Source organism: Physella acuta, unplaced genomic scaffold (assembly GCF_028476545.2).
Source record: "Physella acuta isolate Inbredline_101_S28 unplaced genomic scaffold, ASM2847654v3 ptg000170l, whole genome shotgun sequence".
Lineage (NCBI taxonomy): Eukaryota > Metazoa > Mollusca > Gastropoda > Physidae > Physella > Physella acuta.
The window spans coordinates 107069-133050 of NW_026731689.1; the positions used below are offsets into that span (position 1 = coordinate 107069).

The 25982-nt window shown below is 37.1% G+C and overlaps 3 protein-coding genes across 3 annotated transcripts; all 3 read left to right on the forward strand.

Moving 5' to 3' along the window:
* The first annotated feature begins 2741 nt into the window (after window positions 1-2741).
* Window positions 2742-6664, forward strand: LOC131936168 (von Willebrand factor C domain-containing protein 2-like). The gene is made up of 4 exons (XM_059293080.1): window positions 2742-3083; window positions 4039-4186; window positions 4646-4780; window positions 6449-6664. Exons 1-4 carry the CDS (start codon window positions 2979-2981, stop codon window positions 6460-6462), a joined length of 402 nt encoding a protein of 133 aa, XP_059149063.1. The 5' UTR covers window positions 2742-2978; the 3' UTR covers window positions 6463-6664.
* Window positions 6665-11002: 4338 nt separating this feature from the next.
* Window positions 11003-13096, forward strand: LOC131936172 (kielin/chordin-like protein). The gene is made up of 3 exons (XM_059293084.1): window positions 11003-11248; window positions 12455-12605; window positions 12865-13096. Exons 1-3 carry the CDS (start codon window positions 11147-11149, stop codon window positions 13044-13046), a joined length of 435 nt encoding a protein of 144 aa, XP_059149067.1. The 5' UTR covers window positions 11003-11146; the 3' UTR covers window positions 13047-13096.
* A 4059-nt stretch (window positions 13097-17155) lies between these two features.
* On the forward strand, window positions 17156-19564 carry LOC131936166 (uncharacterized). The gene is made up of 3 exons (XM_059293078.1): window positions 17156-17274; window positions 17997-18138; window positions 18914-19564. Exons 1-3 carry the CDS (start codon window positions 17173-17175, stop codon window positions 19423-19425), a joined length of 756 nt encoding a protein of 251 aa, XP_059149061.1. The 5' UTR covers window positions 17156-17172; the 3' UTR covers window positions 19426-19564.
* Window positions 19565-25982: the final 6418 nt, after the last annotated feature.

A 25982-nucleotide genomic window follows, 5' to 3' on the forward strand; every position in this document is an offset into this window, starting at 1 on the left:
TTTTCGTCTTTGAAATCGGGACGGTTAAAAACATGCACGGATAAAATGAGATTTACAGTATCTGTTTTTTTTTTCGCTTTCTCTGTCAGTGTTGGTCCTAATGAAGTGTTTGTCCCATCCATCGTCCGCGAGGTTGAGAAATTACGGTTTGTCGCCAAATTACCTTCGATTGGCTTGTGGCTGTGGCTGTGGACCTGACGCCACACGCGAGAGATAAGCACAGCTCAAGTGTTTGGGTTTCAGGGCTTTTCTGTTTGCTCGCTGCCAGAACTGGAGCCCTCTGGCGAGCGAAACGTGAGCCCCGAGGGCAAAGATAGCCTTAACGTATTGATGAAACGATCGGTCAATTTTCCTTTCGGTGTTTTTTTTTTCTTTCTAAAACCACAACTGTTTAGCACCGCGGACCGTTTAGAAGAACAGACTCGCTCTATTTGAACGAGAAAACGAAAACTTAACGGCGATTAGCGGACGCGTTTTCGTTTCAAAAAATCGTTTTTTTGACAGATGTTCGTGACAAAGTGAGGCATTTGCACACGCGGGGAGGGAGATAAGGTGACGGGGGTCTGTTCTGAAAGTTGAATCAGACAGGAGAGAGATGGAAGACGAAAGATTAGCCGGACAATGGGAGCTGCTACTGGCTGTGTGGATGTGGTTACACGGTTTTTTTTAGAGAAGAAAGTCTGTTTTTAAAAGGGCCGTTTCTTTTGTTTTTTAAAGACACTCCTCAATATGTAGCTCAGTATTGTTGATAATAACTTATTTGTATATCACAGGGGCTCTCTGACTCCACATACACATAGATACACACACGCGCATCAATACACACATTCGCAGATATACACATACTCAACTCATACACACACACAATATATATATATATATATATATATATATATATATATATATATATATATATATATATATATATATATATATATATATATCGCGTCGGCCTTCAGAGCACAATTTTTGTGTAGGTTGCAAGTCTCTAACTAAAGAAAACAGCAATTTTTCAATTGAAATTAATTCGTGCGTAGACTATTGAATAAACAAAAAAAAAAGGATTATAAGCAGCACCATCTGTTGCCTCACCACATTCTATAGACAGGAAAACACCACCGATGTTGCGATTGAACACAATCCCATTTCTTACGCTGCTTTGGTTGCACGCCATTACAAAAACACTGCCAAGTTTTGTTACTCAGCTGTTGAACATACGAGTAGTTTCCCCTGATCTTATCACCATTTTGCAACCCTACACTTTCCTCTCGATGTACAGAAAGCGACGTGTTTAAAAAAGGTATTGTGATTGAATGCTACCACCGATTTATTCTTTGTTAAAAGCGGTCGACTCTAATATACGAATATAAGGAATGTATACCTATATGGATTTTAAGAACCAGTTTATATTACCGTCGATAACAAATGGGTGATTTTAATATACGAGTTGCAGTAAACAAATATGGTTGTTGAAATTAAAACCCGGTTAAAATCTTTCAGTTACAAAAAAAAATTGACATATTTTTTACGCAATACTAAATAAATACGCATTTAATTAATGGCGACTTGGCTGTAGAAATAATGTTTACATTCTAACTTTACATTATTGGAAATCTATTTTATACGATATATATATATATAGAAAATATTGTAATCGTCAAAAAAAAAATTGAGATTTTTACAAATCTCGACGTTTTACACCTCCTTGAGTCGAAAAACATAATATTGCAATTTTGTTCATATGCCTGTGTGTGTATGTATGTGTGTATGTGTGTCTGTAAACACGATAACTTGAACACCGTACAGTTAGGTTGATGAAATTTCACATATAAGTATTATATCAAATTTGTAGTTCTGTATCAACTTTTCAGCGATTTCCGGTAACCGAAAGTGGAACTTATTTTACTTTGAATTTTTCAAAAGCCTGTAACTTAAGTACTGTTTCAGATAGATGAACGAAATTTCATTTACAACGAAAAGATCCACTTTTCTGCCTTGTATAATTTTGAATAATATCCGTTGACCGGAAGTAGTAATTTTCGCTATTTCCGATTTCTCAAAAAAGGCATTTTTTTGCACGATTACAAGGTTTTCTCTATACTTAGTATATACGAGAAAGTAAAAAGCGACTGCTTAATAAATTACAAAATAAAATAATAAAAAAAAACAAGCACGCCATTACACGATTTAAAATATTTTCAGTAATAGATGAAAGAAATGTTTTAGAATTAGAAACGCGCTAACCAATTCTGCATTAATGCAGTCCCCCGAAGAATGTGTCGACATACAATAGAACAGCACATTAACATATATTTTGAAAGACCAGAGAATGGGTGTTTAAATATAGACCAGCAGCTTCAAGTAACAGCTGCTTACCGTCCTTGATAACACGTAAATATAAACCATCACAACAACATACCAATGATGTAACTCTACATAATATAACGATATAAAAATAAATCGAATATCTTTAGTGATTTGTATTTGGCTACAAATAAATTATATCTTTATTATTTTCATTGGCCTCAGTTTAGAAAACTATGTTCACCTATGTAAGAAACTTTAAAAAATTCTTTTCATGAATTAGAATTGAATTTCGAATTAGAAAATTTGGAACGACACAAAAGCATTAGAGTATCCGATTTTGTGGCGTTATTCGCGGCTACAGACGTGTTATGTAAATAGAAAGAAATTTAAAACGTCGGGACCCACGCACATGTTTACATAATGACTAATGTAGAACTTTTGTGAGGTGCGATTACTGGGCAGCGTGTTCAACCAAGCGATATATAATCCAATTACAAGTAAATGCACATTTAGATTAGGCCTGATAAGTATTGGTCCGTTTAGCGAGCAATTTTTTGAACAGTCAACGTTAGTAGATTCTTGGGGAAACGTTTAGATTTTAGAAGTCGCTGTGAATTAGACTTTAGTGTCGGGGTCTGTAGTCTTAGATCATTTGAGTTGGTTCTGTCGTCATGGCGTCAGTTGGAGTCTGTCTTGCTTTAGGATTGGTTCTGATTGCTGGTACCAAACTCAGCACTGCACAGAAATGCACACACCAAGATGGAAAACAGTTCCAGGTAAATATTGTTGGTATATTAGCTGGTTCGGTGTTTGTTTTCAGTGCAGGCCAATGTTGGGTGTGAAGTCTTATTTCTAGGATGAATGAGTGGACACATTGACAAATGACAAACCTTTTTGCCTATTGTATGTTGTATTCACGAATATTTGTTGAAGATAAGAATAGATGGTCCATAAAATTTACTGACTTTGTAAACTAATATATTAAAAGATATTTAGTTTCAATTTCCACAGAGAAAATATTTAGAGTATTGTGAACATTAATCTCACAGTGCCTATCATATCTCATCTATTCATCTGTTTCAAAGACTTAGGCATATGAAGGGATTGTGTTGTCAGCACTATGTCCAGCTTTCCCTAACATGAGTTAGGTACCCACCGGAGATAGGTGGACGCAGGGACGTTCAAGTTACTTGAACCAGGATTCAAACAGTTCATATAATTTACATTACAATCAATTAGAACTTTCAAAAGTGTGATGGATAACTTTTAATTTAAAAAAAATAGTGACCTTAATATATAAATGAATAATTGGAACCTGGTAGAAACGTAACCATCAAAAGGAAAGAGGAAGCGTGGCTAAGGTGAAGCGAAATTAATTGACTAGATACATCAGCTGAATTTATGTAACCGGAAGACTTTGATATATGAGACTGGAACTCGGATAGGTAGGCGAGATTTGATGTTCAGCTACATAGCGCCATTGGATTTCAGATGATAATGTTAACATAACAAAAAACACCAGCACGGAAATGCATAGAAGAACGTTACAAGCAAAAAATAGACTAGGGTAAATGTTCTTATCACTTAAAACCACAATGGATTATAGTAGGTTTATCCTCGAGATAATCAAAGTGGCTTTGGTATTACTAAAGCTGTGGGCTGGGCTTGTCAATCGGTCATCTATTTGTCATATGACCTTTCATCTTTTCTTCCCTTGACCTCACACACCAGGTAGGTCATCACTACTTCCCTGACCTCTGCACGGATTGTTTCTGTGAGCCCCCGGGCATGTATACCTGTACCACGATAGAATGTCCAGTGTTGCTGTGTGTGGACAGCGTCCAGCTGGAGAATGAGTGTTGTCCTTCCTGTGTCAATGGTGAGTGGACTAGACAGGGGAGATTGATTCAATAGAAAGTACTCACACACACATCCACACCTCTCACACCAACCCACACACCCACACATCCATATCCACCCACACATCAACCTACACATTTGGCTAAGTACTGTGTTGACCGTTAATAAATTTACGTAATCAACATCAGTTCTATTATACAGTAGTATATAGTATACAGTATTATCTATTATGCAAGATTCTGTCATATCACATACAACATATTCCTACCAACAGATCAACTGTGAACGATCACATACAGACATTGCGTTAGTCCAAAATCTATTGTAGATCTATATACACATCTAAAAAAAAAACTACATTCTTTATCATATCTTAAATCTTCTTATGTTGTATATAACGGGTTTGTAAGAATGATTGAAGGTTTAGCATCAAACAGTTCAGAAAAAAGAAGTTGACCTCAGCTACCTTATGTTACAGGTCCAAGTTGTTCCACGGCAAGCGGTGTGGTCATCCCTCTAGGGCTCCAGGTGAAGATCAACAACGGCTCTACCTGTCATTGTGTGCCAGACCTGCAGGAAGGCAGCGAGCATGCCTTCACGGCACAGTGTTCAGGTACTGGGGAGTACAATAGACATAGACATTTTATATACCGCGGGAGCCGGACGTATTGGGTATAACGTGACTCTACCACTGGTGAATATTACGCAATACCCGGATTCTTTTGGGATGGTCCTAGACTGATGAATTACGAAACTAAAAAGATTACCAGAAAACAAAAACTCTTCGTGGACTCGTATCTAATGTCTAGGGTAAAAACACACGCGAAGACCTTCTGCAACTAATAATACTTTTAATCAATCTAAAAATATCTAAAATGCAACCAAGTCTAAATAATAAAATACTATGCACTAAAATATACAATGATGAAAAACCCAACTTACAATTTCTGGAATAACACACTGAAACTACTAACACTGGATAAGGTACCTAAGTTATCACCACAACCTACACACTATTAAAATGAGACACAGAAAAATACTGAATACACTGGGAACTTAGAGATAATTACTGCTTAAATTAGAAAATGTATCATGGCGTCGTACGTGGCTCTCTCTGTCTGTGGGTGTCTAGTGGGCTCCTCGTGCTGGGAAAATTCCTCCTTTTTATACTACTCTAAAATTATGGGATGTCGACCCCAATGTGAAGGACCATAGGTGGATGGAGCCAAAGCACGAGCCACACGAACTCAGTGGTGAATACTATCAAATGAGTGTGATGGAAAATTTCTATAGTTTAAACCACAGATAATTCAAGGCCATTTAAAATATTAATAAAATAAAATTATAAAAAAAGAAGACCTAAGTAGGTCACATGGGGAATACAACAGCATAGACATTTTATACACATCATAGCACAAAACACACATTCACATGACATCACTTTCAAAAACCACACGGTGCATGCAGTCAGTTTCAAATAGTCAATGTAAACTTTGTCAGACATATAAATTCTACTAAGTCACACTTAATACTTAAAGTAATATATAATACATGTACTTAAACTATAACATAACACATGCACTGAAAGTTACATCAGACGCACCAAGGGGTGGACTGGTCCACCGGTCTACCTGGTAAAACCACGATGGAACAACAGGAAAAAAAAACCCGTGGGTCTTCAGAAACGGCGCTATAATATGTTTATTAGTGCTTTAATTTAAAAAACAAATTTTATTGGGTATTTCTTTATTTTACCATATCTTTTTCTTTATGCCAAGGCGTAAAATTCATTTGAAGGGAATGGGACAAAATGCACAATGCAAACTGAAATCTGGAGCTGTGGGCTTCTTTCGAACTTTGCCGGTCTATCCTCTTTGATAAAGCGAGTTCATCCAGAGGCGTAGCGACCCTTCCCGGTGCCCGGTGACAAACTTTCGATTTGCACCCCCCCTCGAACTTTCGATTTACACATCCCCCCCCCCCTCAAAATTTCAATTTGTTTTTCCAACCCATTTTGGCGCCCCCTAAGGTCAGCGCCCGGGGACATATGTCCCCCCCCCCCCGCCTCCCCCCTCGCTACGCCTCTGAGTTCATCCATCAATTCACCTCTAGTACACACTAGAAGACTGGCAGATGTCAATAATTTCTATAGAATAATGTACGCTAACATCGCCGATTTGAGTTCTAGCCTTACTGACACCTGATTGCTTTGTATTTAAGTTCACATGCTGGCTATATTTGTACAAAGTCTACCAACATTTTCTCCTTTTTCCCTCCTCAGTCAACAGAGGCTGAAAGATTTCTTCCAGACAAATATACCAAAGGCTGAGGTTTCAGTACTCTATGTTGGATTTTTGTAGACACGTTTAGACATAGCATTACAACTTGTTCAGCTTTTTCTGTTTGTCTCACTTATACCACTTGTTATACAATAATGGACATATGATGTATTTTTTCCATTGAAACTGTAATATGAAATAAAATATCTTTTCACATACTTTGTCATCTTATTTTTTCAAATCTACCTAAACGTCAAACCATTCCTCCCCCAACGATTTCAGAAAAAGTAACATTCATCATGATTATAATTTATGCTGGTTAACATTTTTCGATGATAGACAACAAATGGTATTCAAAGTAGGCAACAGTTTTGATTTTGTGCATTAACAAAAATATTAAAGCCTTTTAGATGGGAAATAAGTCGTACACGCTCACAGAAGATAAAATACCGAAGCAAGTTTTGGACCCACGGGGGATGAGAAATGTAGGCTGGTCGTAACAATCGTGGATAGGGGCGGTGGAAGGTGAAGCGAGGGTTGCTGGACATACATGGTTTTAACTGAAGAGAGCCGCCTTTATAATGGTCGGGGTGAGTGGTTTAGATACAGCCTTTAGCTGCTCATACTCAACAGGATTAAGTTTGATTTGGTATCTGTTGACATCGACAAGCACACACACAAAACAAACTTTCATGTACACTTTAAAGAAAGTATTTCAAACAATGAGATAGACGGATGAAAAGCGATCGCTGTTTCAGTGTTGTTTTTTGGTTTTGTATTTCACGGTTGGAGTGTAGAAAAGATCTTAAAGTGACAAGGCAGACTGCTAAAAATAAGGATAGTAGTTGGTGCAGTTGTTTACATTTTATTAAATAAAATACTTAAAAAAAACTTTTTAAAAAACCACGTTTTTCTTGTGGACTAAAAAGTAGAAAATAAATTTTTCTTTTGTGCTTCCTCGAGCTGTGCAGATTCTTGTGATGACTGACAAAAAACGTGGGTACGTTCACCATCAAATTTCCCGACCCATCTGCCCGACCCACGTTTTTTGTCAGTCATCACAAGAATCTGCACAGCTCGAGGAAGCACAAAAGAAAAATTTATTTTCTACTTTTTAGTCCACAAGAAAAACGTGGTTTTTTAAAAAGTTTTTTTAAAGTATTTTATTTTCTCCTTTTAGTCCGTTGCTACACATGAAAAAACGTGGTTTTTAAAAAGTTTTTTATATAGTTTATTTTCTACTTTATCTAATCACTTGATTAAGCATGACTTGACTAAGTGTTTTTAAATACACGGACTAAAAAAATCTTGAGCGACCGATACGCTTTAAACAGAGAAAGGGTGTAATTTACGTTGCTGGCGTGGAGATCTACTCACGAATCACGTGATCAAATCTCCCATAAACAAACAAATAAACGCGAAGCTGAGTTAAGGAAAAACGTGTTTATGTGTATTTTAGCATGCCCAGCGTACCAACCGTGTCACCGTTAACAATGTGTTACCGTGTCCGTTCTCCTTTTTAGTCCGTTGCTACACATAAAAAACGTGGTTTTTTAAAAAGTTTTTTTTAAGTATTTTATTTTCTCCTTTTTAGTCCGTTGCTACACGTGAAAAACGTGGTTTTTAAAAAAGTGTTTATAAATACACGGACTAAAAATCTTGAGCGACCAGGATTCGAACCTGGGTTGTCGCGGCCACAACGCGAAGTACTAACCACTATACGATCACGGCCAGCGCGCTCACATCGATTGGGGCCGAAGTAACTGTGTCAATAGGCCTCAAGTCTTGTCGGTATCTTTAGAAATCATGTCCTCAATTTTATGGTCCTTGGGGCGTAATTAAATTAAGCTAATTACGGTCACTAATTGCTAGTTTTTATGATTGCATCTGAAATTGTTAGGCGAAAGTAGCATGCATGCCAAATTTCAGGTCTCTAGAGCAATCAGAAGTGGGCTAATTTTCGATGTCAATTTTAACAACAAACAAACAAACAAACGCGAAGCTGAGTTAAGAAAAACGTGTTAAAAAAACAGGAAGTAAGGCATTCCAGTTGTCATAAAAACTCACAAAAACACCAGGCATTTAGAATGTTAGTATTTTTCAGACCTCGACTGATTTAAAAAGAAATTGTTCGTGGTGTCTCGCATGGTCCCAATGAAGAGAATAATATATATATATATATATATATATATATATATATATATATATATATATATATATATATATATATATATATATATATATATATGTAATATAGTAGTTGTAATGGTTTTACCAAATATTATTAGGATGCTAATTCACTTTTTCTACTCAAACAATCCCTGCCATTCTACTTATATCAGCAAAAAAAAAAAAAAAAAAGAGTTGTGTGTCGTTTGTGAGGTTGAATAATAGTCCTTGTTGTGATTATGAGGCCAGCGGTCAGTTGGTACCCTTCGGGTCAGAGTTCACGCCTGCCCGTTTCTTCAGTGCAGAAGCTGTGATAGTGGTCAGCCAAAAAATTCTATTTTTGCAGAGAAGTGGTTGCACGTCTGACTAGATTCATGGAAGGCGAGGCGATTTGGTGCCGCGTTAAATGGTAAGTTCGGATCCCGTTGGGTTAAAACTGCTCTATCTTTACTTGGACTACATTCTGTATCACTCTCTGTTTACATTGTTATTTTAATAGCAACGCCTGCTTCAACGTTAACAGCGCCTGCTTCAACGTTTATTCAAACAAAACACACTTAAACTAATCATTCATGTTTTTTGACAAAACATTTCACGTTTACAAAAACTAATATTATTACACGCTAAACTAATTTCCATCACTAAATGGATAATCCCTAAAAGTGTAAGAAAAAAGCTCTAAACATAAAAACTTTGACTTAAAACATCTCTATCGGCTTCAGTCAAGCGAAACTATAACAGACGACACATTATGTAATCTGTGGGGAAAAAAACGTCAACAGCAAAAAAAAGGGGGTGGGGTGGGGGACATAATTACAATGGAATAGAGGTAAGCATTTAATGGCATTTCATTAAAACAAATTTTTCCAGGCAACTGAGTTACTTTGTTGATTCAGCTTGGTAAACAATAAAGTGAAATTTAAAATGCCATGCAAGTACCTACTATTAAGTTAAAAAAAAGTAAAATGCCTACTATTTCCGTTTACCGGAAATCGCTCATAAATTGAGAGAAAACGACACGTTTGATATTAGTTTATTACAATTATAGATGGCATTTCGTAAACTTAACTGAAACGGTACACAGACGAACGTGATTGCAAAGCTAAGCTTTTCCGGCATACGAAGAACGAAAAACGTGGGGGGAAAAATGGTCGAAATCTCAATTTCGATTTTTCAAACGCTTACATCCGTTTACGAAAAAGTAGGGAGGTTTTAAACAGCGAAAACAGTCAAAATATTTTAAAATTATTCATCTCGATTAAATTACTTACTCTTTACTCTGTATACGAGAAAGTAAAATGCAGGAGACCGCAGGAAAAATGTAGACTATAGGTAAAATTTCTTTGTCTCCTTCAAGTTAACTTTAAACAAGCTGAACTTAAGACTAGAAACAGCCACTATTCTAAGTACGCAGGGCTGTCAATAAATTATCAAGGAAGTGAAGACATGATTAACTGGGGTAAAGGCATTCACAGATCGATAAAGTAAAAAAAAAAGGTATTAATACTTTTTTCGGTCACAAATTACATCTGATTAATATTTCTTTCACCCACAAAAATAATTAAGGTTTTGAAAACCCTTTAAAAATATATCAAAATAATCATGAAAGCCGGCCATTTATCAAATTCACCTCTTTTTCAGAATTTATTAAGTTTAAAGCACAGCTTGAAGAGACATTAATTTCAAGATCCGAAGTTTATTCCGAACATTGAACATTTTGGAAAAGGGGTGGATTAATCGGAATAACAAGGCGACAAAAATGTCTCAAGAGACTTATTTTATTGAAAGTAAAATATCAACGGGGTACAATCATACCCATAAATTTTAACAATTTGTTAGTTTTTTTTTTATTTAAAAAAATTGGTTTGAAGTAGCGCTGAAATTTTTTCCCAAAATTAATTGAAGGCTTACAATCACTAAACTTACCCAGTAATATTAATATGGTATGTTAATAAATACACTAACGATCGATACACTTTTTTGTCGATTAAATCATTTACCTATTCTACAAATTTGACACGTCAAAACAATTTTTAAAGCTCAAAATTATTAAAATCTTGCTTGACTTGTTTTACTCTAAAGTAAATCCAAGTAGGCTTTTAAGAGTTTTCTAAAGGCTCTGATAAGATTTACAAAAACAACAACAAAACAACATAGCAATAACGATGATTAAGTTGGGATAAAAGTATACAATTATTTCCTTAAATCAATCCAGCCTGTACAGATCATACGTAAATCTACACTTTAAGGCTTTTTGTTGGTGTTTTAATACGTCTTATACCTCACTCAGTAAACAAGGAGGGATTAGGACGCTAATTTGATATTCCATTGATCCTTTTATCTCAGATCTTCTATATAAGCCAGTAGCCGAGCGTAGATTTGAACCACACGTTGACTGGCTTTTAACGAGCTGTGTCTATAGCTAGTGCTTATCTGATTACCTGTAGCTGTAGCCAGTGTGTTCTCTGACTAGCTGTAGCTGGTGTTTGTCTGTCTAGCTGTAACTCTGGCTGGTTTCTCTAATTAGAAGAATGACTTCTACCACCACTGTTTTCTACCTATTGACGTCATCAGTTCTAATCTACTGCTTGTCTGTGGGTGTAATCGCTGCACCTGTATCTGAAGATTGTGAAGTAAGTAAATCATTTATATTAATTAGAATAAAGTAATTAACTGATTTAAATTACCACATTTATATTAGAGTATGGAGACTGTGGTCGGATGGTAGAGCTTACGACAGCAGACTTGAAAGCTTCGAGTTCGAATCCAGGGTTCGAGTCTGTTGGAGGTCCAGGAGTCCACACTACTCTGATGGTTAACTAACTCATGTTAGGGAAACATGTTAACCAAACTATCCCTTCAAATGCCGAGGTCATTGAAACAGTTGAACTCTGCTTTATCTGTCCCATGAATCTTGGGCACCAATATCTTGGGAACGAACGGTAAAAGATTATATTAGAACATATATGGCCATTTTATATTAGAATAAAGAGTGTGTTATAGTCATATACAGTTACTTCATTTGGAATAGAAACGATGTAATTAAATGTTATTAAATGAATGCATGCTTATTAAAACATGTAAGCAGTTAGCCTACTTTAAATAACATTTGTTCAGGTATACATAACATGCTGTAATTAAATGATATAAAATTAGTGAGAACAATTTAGCAATGGATATAAAAACTATTCTAGATTTTAGAAGATAAAATAAAATGTTAAATATAACAAAACGTTTATCGCATTGCTATCTGAATAGTGTATATGGATACGTTGTTTATTCTGCACGAGAAGAAATATATACCGTTCTATTTTTTTTTTACCGTCACCTCCGTATTTGTCATACCAAATATCGATTTATTGAAGACATTAATCATATTCCGTTGAGAGAGTTTCATTTAAGAATATTTTATTGTGACGTTCCAAAATAAAAAAAAAAGAATCTATTGGATAAGCTCCCAGTAACATGTTCGCAATGAATGTAATCTGTCTGAAATCTGCTTCTATACAGACATGCCATTACAAAGACCGTTACATTTTATGTTAGCTAACAACATTGATGATGAGTATAATTTTTGTGATAGTAGAACTGGTCGAGGGAAAATTGTCACTTAAAGATCGACGCCTAAAATAACCATGCTGTCATTAATTAAAGATGGTTGAATTACATTTAGCCGCGTCTTAAGCTACATGTAGCTATTTGTAGCGTTCGTTAAAGTGCATGGTGCTATATTGTAGGGTTCGTATATTTTAAGCTACACCTAGTTATATTGTAAGGTTCCTAAAACTGTTTGTAGCTATATTGTAAGGTTCCTAAAACTGTTTGCTGCTATGTTGTAGGGTGTGAAAAACCCACGTGACCTTGACCCATGTCAGGTGTGTGAGTGTGCTGGTGACCACTATGAGTGTGAACGCGTCGACATGTGCCAGCCATTGAGGTGTGTCGACGGTGTTAAAAATGACGGAGATTGCTGCGCACACTGTCCAAATGGTGAGTTGCCTAAGTTGAAGCAGATTGTCTTAAATTTTGTTTTAAAAACATAAACCATTTATTTACAGTTGTTTTCATTTTTCTTATATATATATATATATATATATATATATATATATATATATATATATATATATATATATATATATATATGCATATATAACAATATCATACGATCATTCTCTCACTTCATCCACTCACCTCATTTATTTTAAAAAATAAGTACAATATCAACTTGAGCGTTTTCTTGTGTACATAGGTGAAAACTGTGAGAAGGATGGCGTTATAATCTCGAAGAACAGCCAGGTGTTTATCCCAGGGTACGGCGCCTGTATTTGTGTGTCGTCATCCAACTGGGGGGACGGGTTGACCGCGTTCTGTCTCCAGGAGGAAACTCCCCCCAACCTCACGTCGATGGACGAGACGACCGCTGTTTACTGAATCTTGTGTGTGAAGAAAAATAAATAAACGTCCAGTACTGATCTAAAATAGTTGAGAGCGTTTTCTGTTTTTGGTCGTTTGAGAATAAGGAATAGAATCTTATAAATGTATGCGCACACACACACACACACACGCACACACACACACACACACACACACACACACAAAGACACAGACACAGACACACACGCACACGCACGCACACCCACATCCACACACATGCACGCACACCACACACACACAGACACACACACAGACACACGGACACAATATGGACACACAGACAGACACACAGAGACACAGACACACGGACACACGGACACACAGACACATAGACACACAGGCACATAGACACACAGAAACATAGACACACGCGTTTTTTTTTAGAAATAGGAAATAGCGTAAATTAGTACTTCCGGTCAACGGAAATTACTCAAAATTTAACAGAAGGTAGAGAATTAGATTTTTTACTTACATGTGAAATTTCATTTATCTATCCTAAATAGTACTCAAGTTATAGGCTTTTGAAAAATTCAAAGTAGAAAAAGTACCACTTCCGTTTATCGGAAATCGCTCAAAAATTGATACGGATCTAGGATTTTGATAAAATACTTATATATGAAATTTCATCAACCTGGCTGTAACGGTACTCAAGTTATCGTGTTTACACACAGACAGACACACACACAGACAGACAGACACACAGACATACGGACAATATTGCAAAATTATGTTTTTCCGTATCAGTGAGGTGTAAAACGTCGAGATTTGTAAAAATCTCGTTTTTTTTTTTTGCACGATTACAAGACTTTTTTTATACTTCGTATATACGAGAAAGTAAAAATTAGTAGTTCCACATCGTCTTAGGCTTTGAAACAAAATATTTATGAGGGTCTACTATGGTTTGGTTGCACCATCTATCAAGAGGTCTAGATCTAATTTTTAAAAATACTTATATTTCAATTCTTTGAACTGTTTAAAGATAAACTTGAAATACCGTAGATTGTTTTAGAAACTTACTGCCTTCAATGTATACAGTTACATCTCTGATACATTTATACACCTGTTGAGCTGGTGTTTTTAACACGAGAACAGCCGATTTAATTCACACATTTTATATGCAGTTTTTGTAATCTATTTAAAAAAAAAACAGCAGTGATCTCCCCTAAACTTTCTCGAATATTCTTATATAACACTACGGGGGATTGAAACTCGGAATATACACATGATTTTAATTCATTTTTATAAGCTTTTATTTAACTCACTTCCTCTGTCTGTCGACAGTCTGTCGTCATTCTGTCTGTCTGTCTGTCTAGATCGAAACGTCGGAGCGAAAATTCGGACACTTCTACTTGATCGATACGATTCACAGTTGGCACGTGGGTCAAGACATGAAGACAATGCAACCTGAAATTAAATTTGACTTAATTGGATGCCTAATTATTTTTTTATGAATTAATTAAAATTTGGACCGAATTAGTAGGCATGTCTATCCAACCACACCACACGCGTCATCACGTTCAATAGCTGTGCCATCACGTTCAATGGCTGCGCCATCACGTTCAGTAGGCGCGCAATGGTTTTTAGTCATGTAACACTATTGTAAATAAAACATGTATTTTAACCAATGGTTTTACCAACCCTGCTGTTGATTTACGCTACGACAGAGCTATTTTTAGATAACATAGGGAAATTGCGCTTAAATGTCACTAGACTTTTTAATTAACTTGTTTTATGTAAAGTGACAAAAAAAAATCGGACATCAATTAATCTAGTACAAAGAAAGTCTACCGCCCCGAACGAAATGAAATTTATATAGAAAACATATAGTTTTGCCAGTGTCCGCCCCGCCCCCCCCCCCCATCCCCTACCCCCTCCGAAAATATCAAGTGCCTCCCCTTCCTCTCGAAGAATCACTGAGTAGAAGACAGCCTACTAATTTCAGAAAATGTTAATTAATTCATTAAAATTATCGAGAAATCTACCAACCTTGAAGTGACAAACAGTTCAGCCATGACGGTCATGTGATCAAGCCATTTCTAATTAGATTAAAAAGTAGATTTTCATGAATCGTCATCAAAGATGAAGGTACCTGGAAAGTTTGAACGAAATCGCTGCATTAGAAGAGGGTCAGAATTGAGTTACAAGATTCGCCACAATCAAAGAGATGGTGTGAACGAAACAAAAGCTCAAAAATATAAGACGGCATAGAAGTTGTTTATTTACAGTATTATCGTGTTACAAATAAACCACGTATTTAATCTTTGAAACATGATGTGATATGGAATAATTACAATTTATCAATTAATATAAATAAAAAAATGAAATGTTTATAACATTTTAGAATAACACTGAATTAGCTTAAAAATGAATATATATATATATATATATATATATATATATATATATATATATATATATATATATATATATATATATATATTAATATAAACACTAACAAATATTTTTTTGTAAATCAAGCTTTCTTTTAATACCTGACGGTCTATGGGGCAAGTCATCTGTTTCTATGACCTCGGCATATGAAGGGATAGTGTGGTCAGCACTATGCCCAGCTGCCTATTTTTTGCTTACGTGAGTTAGGTACCCATCAGAGCTGGGTTGACTCAGTGACATTTTATTGAGTTGAACTCGAATTAGAGTTCGAGACTTTCTGGTTAGCAGTAGTCTTGCGCTCTACTTCTATGCCACACAGTCAAGTAAACAATTTGTATTTTTCAAGAAAATTAGCCTGAGGACTAGTCCTGCGTCATACATTTACTCTTTAGAATGTGGATGATAAATGAAAAAAAAAAATCTTCTCAGAACGTGTCTGTGAGAAGTTGGCGAGGGGGGGGGGGGGGGGGGGCGGCCTGAGAAGAGAGGGAAAAGTCAGGCATGTAGTTTTATTTTTGTTGTTTAAACTGTGGTTGTGGGGTTAGTGCCGAGGTTGGTGTTTTAAGGAATTATTTGATGTTGAAACTATATTAAATCTGGCAGATTTCAGTCACACAGACCCACCTGTACGTCATTTCAGGGACTTGACACTTGAGTTTCGCCACTAACCTCAAGATTAGTGGCACTTCTAAGGGACACCACTAACCTCAAGATTAGTGGCTCTTCTAAGGGACGCCACTAACATCAAGATTAGCGGCACTTCTAAGGGACGCCACTAGCCTCAAGATTAGTGGCTCTTCTAAGGGACGCCACTAACATCAAGATTAGTGGCACTTCTAAGGGACACCACTAACCTCAAGCTTAGTGGCACTTCTAAGGGACACCACTAACCTCAAGATTAGTGGCACTTCTAAGGGACACCACTAACCTCAAGCTTAGTGGCACTTCTAAGGGACACCACTAACCTCAAGATTAGTGGCACTTCTAAGGGACGCCACTGAAGTCAAATTGCTGTTATAAAGTAAGTTGCTTGCTCGCACACATATGCGTAAACATAGCTGTACATAAACATACAGGTCATACTGTAGTTGGCTTATCTTGTACACAAAGATGTACAAGTTATGAACCCAGTTATGAAACAAGAGAAAGTTACAAGGATGTATTTAGTCTCTTATTCAAATCACAAATGTTACATTTTAATTATATTATAATTAAACTATAAAAATTTAATTTAGAAAGAAATTCTTGTCTTTAATTTACATCAAAGTTTTTACTAATTTTTAGATTTTAAATACAATAGTTATAAAATTATTTGAAGTAAATATCAATAAACATCAAATACAATTTGAAAACTGAAAAGAAAAATCCAAAAAGAAAGGGAAAAAAATATTGAATTTGATAACTGAAAATTAAAAATTACATCCTAGGAAAACTTTAATATTTGACAGGTTGTCATTATGTCTATGCATTAAACCGCTTAGTGTGATTAGTAAAGGATTAAATATTTAATTTGTAAGTTGAATTCCCATTTTTATAACCGTTGGCGGAATATAAAGATGCAAAATATTTCTTTGTAGGCAATCTGGAGCTGACTGCTGTCCTGTAGCTGACTGCTCTCCTGTAGCTGACTGCTGTCCTGTAGCTGACTGCTGTCCCCGGAACTGACTACGACCTAACCACAGTTGGTCTGTATCACGCTGTATCAGGACCTGTCATTCAACAGACTACACCAATGGCTATCACTGCCAGTATAACCATCGTGGCCATCTCATCTCTCCTGATGTCTTGTGTCTCAGTGAATGGAATGGCTCTTCCATCAGACGACGGATACATTGTAAATATTAATGTCTTGATGAAACTGTTTCACAATTTAATTGTAAATAATAATGGCTTTATGAAACTGTTTCATAATTTAACTGTGAAATATTATGGCTTTATGAAACGGTTTCATAATTCAACAGTATATATTATGGCTTTATGAAACGGTTTCATAATTTAACTGTAAATATTAATTGCTTTATGAAACGGTTTCATAATTTAACTGTAAATATTATGGCTTTATGAAACGGTTTCATAATTTAACTGTAAATATTATGGCTTTATGAAACTGTTTTATAATGTAATTGTAAATATTAATGGCTTTATGAAACTGTTTCATAATTTAACTGTAAATATTATGGCTTTATGAAACTGTTTCATAATTTAATTGTAAATATTTATGGCTTTTTGAAACGGATTCATAATTTAACTTTAAATATTATGGCTTTTTGAAACTGTTTCATAATTTAATTGTAAATATTAATGGCCCTTATGAAACTGTTTCATAACTTAACTGTAAATATTGATGGCTTTATGAAATTGTTTCATAATTTAACTGTAAATATTATTGGCTTAAAAAAGCATTTTATAATTTAACTGTAAATATCAATGGCTTTATAAAAGTATTTCGTAATTTAACTGTAAATATTAATGACTTTATGAAAGTGTTTTATAATTTAACTGTAAATACAAAAACATGTGTAAGAACAATTAAGATCCAGCCCCTAACCTTTGTAGAATCTTGCCAACCCTCCTGTCGACGAGCCTTGTGTGGATTGTGATTATTACGGTGTCCCCTTTAAATGCGAGTACGTCGAATGCGCACAAATCGAAGGCTGTGTCATACCTAAAGGGGAGTGCTGCCCTCGCTGTGAGAGAGGTGAGTCTTTCAGTGTTGGGGTTAGCAAGTAATATAAATGTAAGTCTTTCAGTGTTTGGGGTTAGCAAGTAATATAAATGTAAGTCTTTCAGTGTTTGGGGTTAGCAAGTAATATAAATGTAAGTCTTTCAGTGTTTGGGGTTAGCAAGTAATATAAATGTGAAACTTTCAGTGTTTGGGGTTAGCAAGTAATATAAATGTGAAACTTTCAGTGTTTGGGGTTAGCAAGTAATATAAATGTAAGTCTTTCAGTGTTTGGGGGTAGCAAGTAATATAAATGCAAGTCTTTCAGTGTTTGGGGTTAGCAAGTAATATAAATGTGAGTCTTTTACTGTTGGGGGTTAATAAGTAACATAAGCGGCCCATGAACCCATTCAGTTTGTAAGGGACGGACGAAATAACCCCCTCCCCCTCTAATTGAGTCTGCTTGCTTGACTGGCGTCCGCGATCACCTAAAGGCTATTTATACTTGAAGCAACAACAAAAAAAGTACTTTTGAAAATAAAACTAACATTTTTCTCAAAGACTGTCGAAATGAAAAATCTTAACGTAGTGGTCAAAGTACGCCAGTCCTAAATTTAATTCCCGCATTTAGTTTTTCATAATAGAATTCTTGGTCATACCCTCCAAAATTGAGTTTATTTAATTATTTTAACTAATTTTCTAGAAGGATTTTGTTTCGATTTCACACCAATTCAGTTTGTCATCATGTACTATCATAACAGAAATCTTGATCATTCAGCTACCGACACGATTTTGATATTTCTAATTACAGTTGGCAAATACTGTGAGGTAGATGGCATCGTTATTCCGATGTACGAATATGCGGCGTTCCCGAACTACACGGTCTGTCTGTGTGAAAATGCAGGAGATACTGAAGACAATGCGATACTGTCGGCTTATTGTTTCCTAAATGAACCCCTGAATAGAGTTACATATGAAGAGTACAATTGGTTTGAACATGTTCCCGACTCAGATACATGTGGAACAGTGGACGGCTACAGCGTGAAGATTATGGGGGAAACTTTGTCCTTCCCGGATGGCCGCCAGTGTTGGTGTGAGTTTGCATTTGACGGATACGTACTTGAGTGTTCGCCACCGACAAAGTCGTTGATTAAGTCTAACTTAGAAACACTGTTAACAACACCAGCAGGTAAACCAGCTGAAATAGTATTAGACACACCATCTGAAACACTGTCTAAAACACCAACTGAAACTGAAACACCATTAAAAACAACATCAGCAACCCCACAAGATTCAACAAAGATGGTTCTGGAATCTACCTAAGGCTCAGCGTACCCTGAGTGTGGTCAACTAGAAAATCAAGCTCTGATTTAATTGTCGAGTTGACAAATCATTATTAACACAAGCTGGAGCTTTGAATTATTCTTGTATTTTAACTGCAATAAACATTAAACATAAATTAGGTATATTTAGTTTTTACCTTTTTATGTTGAGTGCCGCACAATAGGGTTTCTAATTTTGTTTAAACGTCTTTTAATAACAGAAATATTTTTAATGAGCTGACCCGCGACGTAGCATAAGTCGCTATTTAGTTGTTTTATTTCCATTTTTTTTTCATATTTTGTGAATTCGACACTACCAATGCTGCGACTGAAAATAGTTTGCTTTAAAACACTATCAGCAGCTAGTGAAAGACGATTATCCTCACCCTCACCTAACGCTCCTCTCCCCCCCCCCCCCCCTCCCCCCCACCTCCGTGAAAGCAGCCGTCTGTGACGACAGTTTACAATGAAAAGAGCAAGCAAAACATGTTATTATCTCTCCTTGGTTACAAATCGTTTAAAAACTAAATTATCTGTCCCTAATAGCCGTCACTACGATTGTAAACAGCTCACCAGACTGGCGGGGGTAGGGGTGCTAGTGATATGGTCTGTTGAGCTTACGTCTTGGTGTCTCGCATGGTCCCAATGAAGAGAATTATATATATAGATAATCAGACGGTCGTAAGATAGTTAAGACTGTCACTACTAGACGGTCGTAAGATATGTGAGAGTTTCACTACCAGAGGGTTGTAAGATAGGTGAGACTGTCAGACGGTCGTAAGATAGGTGAGACTGTCAGACGGTCGAAAGATAGGTGAGACTGTCACTACCAGAGGGTTGTAAGATAGGTGAGACTGCCAGACAGTCGTAAGATAGGTGAGACTGTTAGACGGTCGTAAGATAGGTGAGACTGTTAGACGGTCGAAAGATAGGTGAGACTGTCACTACCAGAGGGTTGTAAGATAGGTGAGACTGCCAGACAGTCGTAAGATAGGTGAGACTGTTAGACGGTCGTAAGATAGGTGAGACTGTTAGACGGTCGTAAGATAGGTGAGACTGTTAGACGGTCGTAAGATAGGTGAGACTGTTAGACGGTCGTAAGATAGGTGAGACTGTCACTACCAGAGGGTTGTAAGATAGGTGAGACTGCCAGACAGTCGTAAGATAGGTGAGACTGTTAGACGGTCGTAAGATAGGTGAGACTGTTAGACGGTCGTAAGATAGGTGAGACTGTTAGACGGTCGTAAGATAGGTGAGACTGTCACTACCAGAGGGTTGTAAGATAGGTGAGACTGCCAGACAGTCGTAAGATAGGTGAGACTGTTAGACGGTCGTAAGATAGGTGAGACTGTTAGACGGTCGTAAGATAGGTGAGACTGTCAGACGGTCGTAAGATAGGTGAGACTGTCACTACCAGAGGGTTGTAAGATAGGTGAGACTGTCACTACCAGAGGGTTGTAAGATAGGTGAGACTGTCAGACGGTCGTAAGACAGGTGAGACTGTCATTACTAGACGGTCGTAAGATAGGTGAGACTGTCAGACGGTCGTAAGATAGGTGAGACTGTCAGACGGTCGTAAGATAGGTGAGACTGTCACTACCAGAGGGTTGTAAGACATAGTTGAAGTTTGTGTGGCTAATCTGTTCGTGTTACAAGGCCAAGGCACACTGAAGATGTAAAAGAAAAAAAAAACGAAGTTTACTGTAGTTAAAGAACAAGGCAGCAAACGTTAAATACCTGGCTTACTCACTACGGAGTTAAACACATAGTTGAACACACAGCTGAATACACACTGAACACACAATTGAACACAAAGCTGAACAAATAGCTGCGCACATAGACTGAACACACGGCTGAACACACAATTGAACACACAGCTGAATAGAGCTATTCCATACGTAATGTGCGCTACCTGATGAAAAAGAAAAAGCATAATTGACTATCAGACAAAAAACAAATTATAATTAATTTGAAAAAAAAATTCATAAAAATTTGAAAAATAATTACGTAAGAGTTATTTAAATTTAACCGCCTGGGTGACCTTTCATAACATGCATCAACATTAACCTTTGATTCTAGGCAGGTTTGTTTACGTCCAAGTTTAAACCCTACACAAAGGTCAGTTGAGTGTGAAATTAACAACACGGCATTAGCAATCCTGTGTTTATAATATAAAGTCGAACACTATATAAACAAGAATTTACGGATTTAGTTCTATTACAATCTAGCTGTATTCTGACGGAGATTTACTGCCGTGGCGGTGCCTGTTATTTTAATGCCTACAGAAATGGCCATCTTTTCAAATATCTTCATAGTAACCATCTTATCTTTACTGATATCATGGGTTTCAGTCGATGGAATGTCTCTTCCACCAGACGATGGATGTAGGGTAAGTATTTATGTTTCTACATAAAGTATTTCATGTTTGTAATAAGTTTTTGTCGTAATATATCAGAACTGTGTAATGTCTAAACTCAACCACCTAATGTTGTAGGGTCTGACGAACCCCCATGAAGGGAACCCTTGCTTGAAGTGTGATTGTTACGTGGACCACTACGATTGTCACCTGATAGAATGCGCTAGAGTATATGGGTGTGGAATTCCTGAAGGCGAGTGTTGTTCCAGCTGCGAGAGAGGTGAGTCTGTCACAGGTGTTAGGTGAGTCTGTCACAGGTGTTGTGTTAGGTGAGTGTCACAGGTGTTGTGTTAGGTGAGTGTCACAGGTGTTAGGTGAGTGTCACAGGTGTTAGGTGAGTCTGTCACAGGTGTTGTGTTAGGTGAGTGTCACAGGTGTTGTGTTAGGTGAGTGTCACAGGTGTTGTGTTAGGTGAGTGTCACAGGTGTTAGGTGAGTGTCACAGGTGTTAGGTGAGTGTCACAGGTGTTAGGTGAGTGTCACAGGTGTTAGGTGAGTGTCACAGGTGTTAGGTGAGTGTCACAGGTGTTAGGTGAGTCTGTCACAGGTGTTGTGTTAGGTGAGTCTGTCACAGGTGTTAGGTGAGTCTGTCACAGGTGTTGTGTTAGGTGAGTCTGTCACAGGTGTTAGGTGAGTCTGTCACAGGTGTTGTGTTAGGTGAGTGTCACAGGTGTTGTGTTAGGTGAGTGTCACAGGTGTTGTGTTAGGTGAGTGTCACAGGTGTTAGGTGAGTGTCACAGGTGTTAGGTGAGTGTCACAGGTGTTAGGTGAGTGTCACAGGTGTTAGGTGAGTCTGTCACAGGTGTTGTGTTAGGTGAGTCTGTCACAGGTGTTAGGTGAGTCTGTCACAGGTGTTGTGTTAGGTGAGTCTGTCACAGATGTTAGGTGAGTGTCACAGGTGTTAGGTGAATGTCACAGGTGTTAGGTGAGTGTCACAGGTGTTAGGTGAGTGTCACAGGTGTTAGGTGAGTGTCACAGGTGTTAGGTGAGTCTGTCACAGGTGTTAGGTGAGTCTGTCACAGGTGTTGTGTTAGGTGAATCTGTCACAGGTGTTGTGTTAGGTGAGTCTGTCACAGGTGTTAGGTGAGTCTGTCACAGGTGTTGTGTTAGGTGAGTCTGTCACAGGTGTTAGGTGAGTGTCACAGGTGTTAGGTGAGTGTCACAGGTGTTAGGTGAGTGTCACAGGTGTTAGGTGAGTGTCACAGGTGTTAGGTGAGTGTCACAGGTGTTAGGTGAGTGTCACAGGTGTTAGGTGAGTCTGTCACAGGTGTTGTGTTAGGTGAGTCTGTCAGTGAGTCTGTCACAGGTGTTAGGTGAGTCTGTCAGTGAGTCTGTCACAGGTGTTAGGTGAGTCTGTCAGTGAGTCTGTCACAGGTGTTAGGTGAGTCTGTCAGTGAGTCTGTCAGTGAGTCTGTCGCAGGTGTTGTGTTAGGTGAGTCTGTCAGTGAGTCTGTCACAGGTGTTAGGTGAGTCTGTCAGTGAGTCTGTCACAGGTGTTAGGTGAGTCTGTCAGTGAGTCTGTCAGTGAGTCTGTCACAGGTGTTAGGTGAGTCTGTCAGTGAGTCTGTCACAGGTGTTAGGTGAGTCTGTCACAGGTGTTATGTTAGGTGAGTCTGTCACAGGTGTGAGGTGAGTCTGTCACCTTGTTGTGTTAGATGAATCTGTCACAAATGATGTGATAGGTGAGTCTGCGACAGGTGTTGGGTGAGTTTGTCACAGGTGTTGTGTAAGGCGAGTCTGTCACAGGTGTTAGGCGAGTCTGTCACAGGTGTTAGGCGAGTCTGTCACAGGTGTTAGGCGAGTCTGTCACAGGTGTTAGGCGAGTCTGTCACAGGTGTTGTGTGAGTCTGTCACAGGTGTTGTGTGAGTCTGTCACAGGTGTTGTGTGAGTCTGTCACAGGTGTTTTGTTAGTTGAGTCAGTCACAGGTGTTGAATTAGGTGAGTCTGCCACAGGTGTCGAATCCAACCAATCAAATCTCTGTAGTGCTGATTATGATTTCATTACATCTTGTATAAATTGTAACATTTGTTTCATTACATCTTATATACCTTGTCAGTTGTGTTCAATGAGTTGCAACATTGATAATTTTTTATTAGTTTTTCGTTTGAATATTTAACTAGATTATCATCACTCTCAGGCTTAATTTTTCTCTCTTCTTCTTGCTGTCACTCCACAATAACATCTCAGCCATGCACTAACAACAAGTTGCATTCTAATTTCAGTTGGGGACTACTGTGAAGTCAACGGTCAAGTTATTCCGCTAGGTTCCACAGCGGAGTTCAAGAACTACACCTATTGTGACTGTCTCAAAGTTGACAATCTTGGAACTAACAAGACACTGTATGCTAACTGTTATGAAGATCGTCTCACATCTTCGAATTCAGATGAAAGTAAAAACATAGATCCTTTCGAAAGATACGAAAACGTCGATACGTGTGAATTTGAAGATGGCCGAAGAATGAAGTTGACTGAGACTCTGGACCTACCGGATGGCAGAGAGTGTAGGTGTGTGATAGAAACTGATGCCTTTGTTGGTAGATGCTACAGCCCTTCAGGGTGGTTGGCCTGGTTGCAAGACTATTCATGGTAAACACAAACGGAGTCATCATGAACAGTTGAGTCACCAAATCATAACTAGAGAACACTAAAGGAGTCACCTTTAAAGTCACCAGTAGACTAATCAAAACCACTTTGTAATCGTCTTCAGAAGTTGAACATACACTGTCCACATAATCTCTAATTCTTTGACATATCTGTTGCTCGATAATAAAGTTTAAAAAATGATTTAGATTCTATGTGCAGTGTTTTTTTTTTCTTCTAATTATTAGACACGGTCCGGTCGTGTGATATTGGTGGTTTTTTTGGTGGTTATATTGGTGGTTATGTTGGTGGTTATATTAGTGGTTATATTAGTGGTTATATTAGTGGTTTTATTGGTGGTTATGTTGGTGCTTATATTGGTAGTTATATTGGGGGTTATGTTGGTGGTTATGTTGGTGGTTATATTGGTGGTTATATTAGTGGTTATATTGGTGGTTATATTGGTGGTTATATTGGTGGTTATATTGGTGGTTATATTGGTGGTTATATTGGTGGTTATATTGGTGGTTATATTAGTGGTTATATTGGTGGTTATATATGTAGTTATATTTGTGGTTTTGTTGATGATTATATCGGGGTTATATTGGTGGTTATATTTGTGGTTAGCAAATAATGTCAATATATGCCGGTTATATGTCCATATGGCATTGAAATAGGCCATGGAGCTGTTTACTACATTGCGACCCAATCTTTAGCCGAACTTTGTTTAAACACGCCAGTCTATATATTGCTAGACACATCATCAACACTGAAGTAGCTGCCAGCTACTGAAGGTATATGGCGTGATCTTAAACGTTGTCTAATGTTGGTTATAGTTATAATACACACTTAATAACACTCAAATGATGTTATAGTGCTTTTGTCGTCCAATATCGAGAATAATCAAACGTATAGGGAAGAGAAAAATCCAAATAACATTTTCTAACAACATATTCAATTTTTTTCATCGTCTAAGAAAATTCATTAACAAATTTTATCTTCTAAATTAAATAAAATCATAATACAAGTTGTATCATCTAAGTAACATCAGTTGCAATTTTTATCGGCTAAATAATATCAAATGAAATACATTTTTATCAGCTAAAAAACCATATACCGTTTTTATCCACTAAACAACATCATTTATAATAGTCTATCTCCTATACAAATCAGCATTGAAATTAGTCAACTTCCTCATTGTTTTTACAACCCTCTGAAGAATTTAACGACATAATTGCTAGTTATTTACAACCATGTTTAGGAAAAAACAGCACTTGAAATAACTAGTTAAGTAGTTTCAGGATCTAGTTTACCTTTGTAAAAGAACGTAGACTTCCTGATAAACACACTTACAAACGAAATAAATCTTGATACTTATGATAACACAAAGACAATTTTACAACCCGAAACTAAATATTTATCAGCATGTAAAAGGTGTCGACAAAGATGTACTATAAAAGCTTGATTTGATGTTGTGATTCACTAGCTGATGATATTAATTCAAACAAGACAGCAACTTCTGCCTACTGCCGTTATTTTCTCAGTAAAGACTGACTAGGAT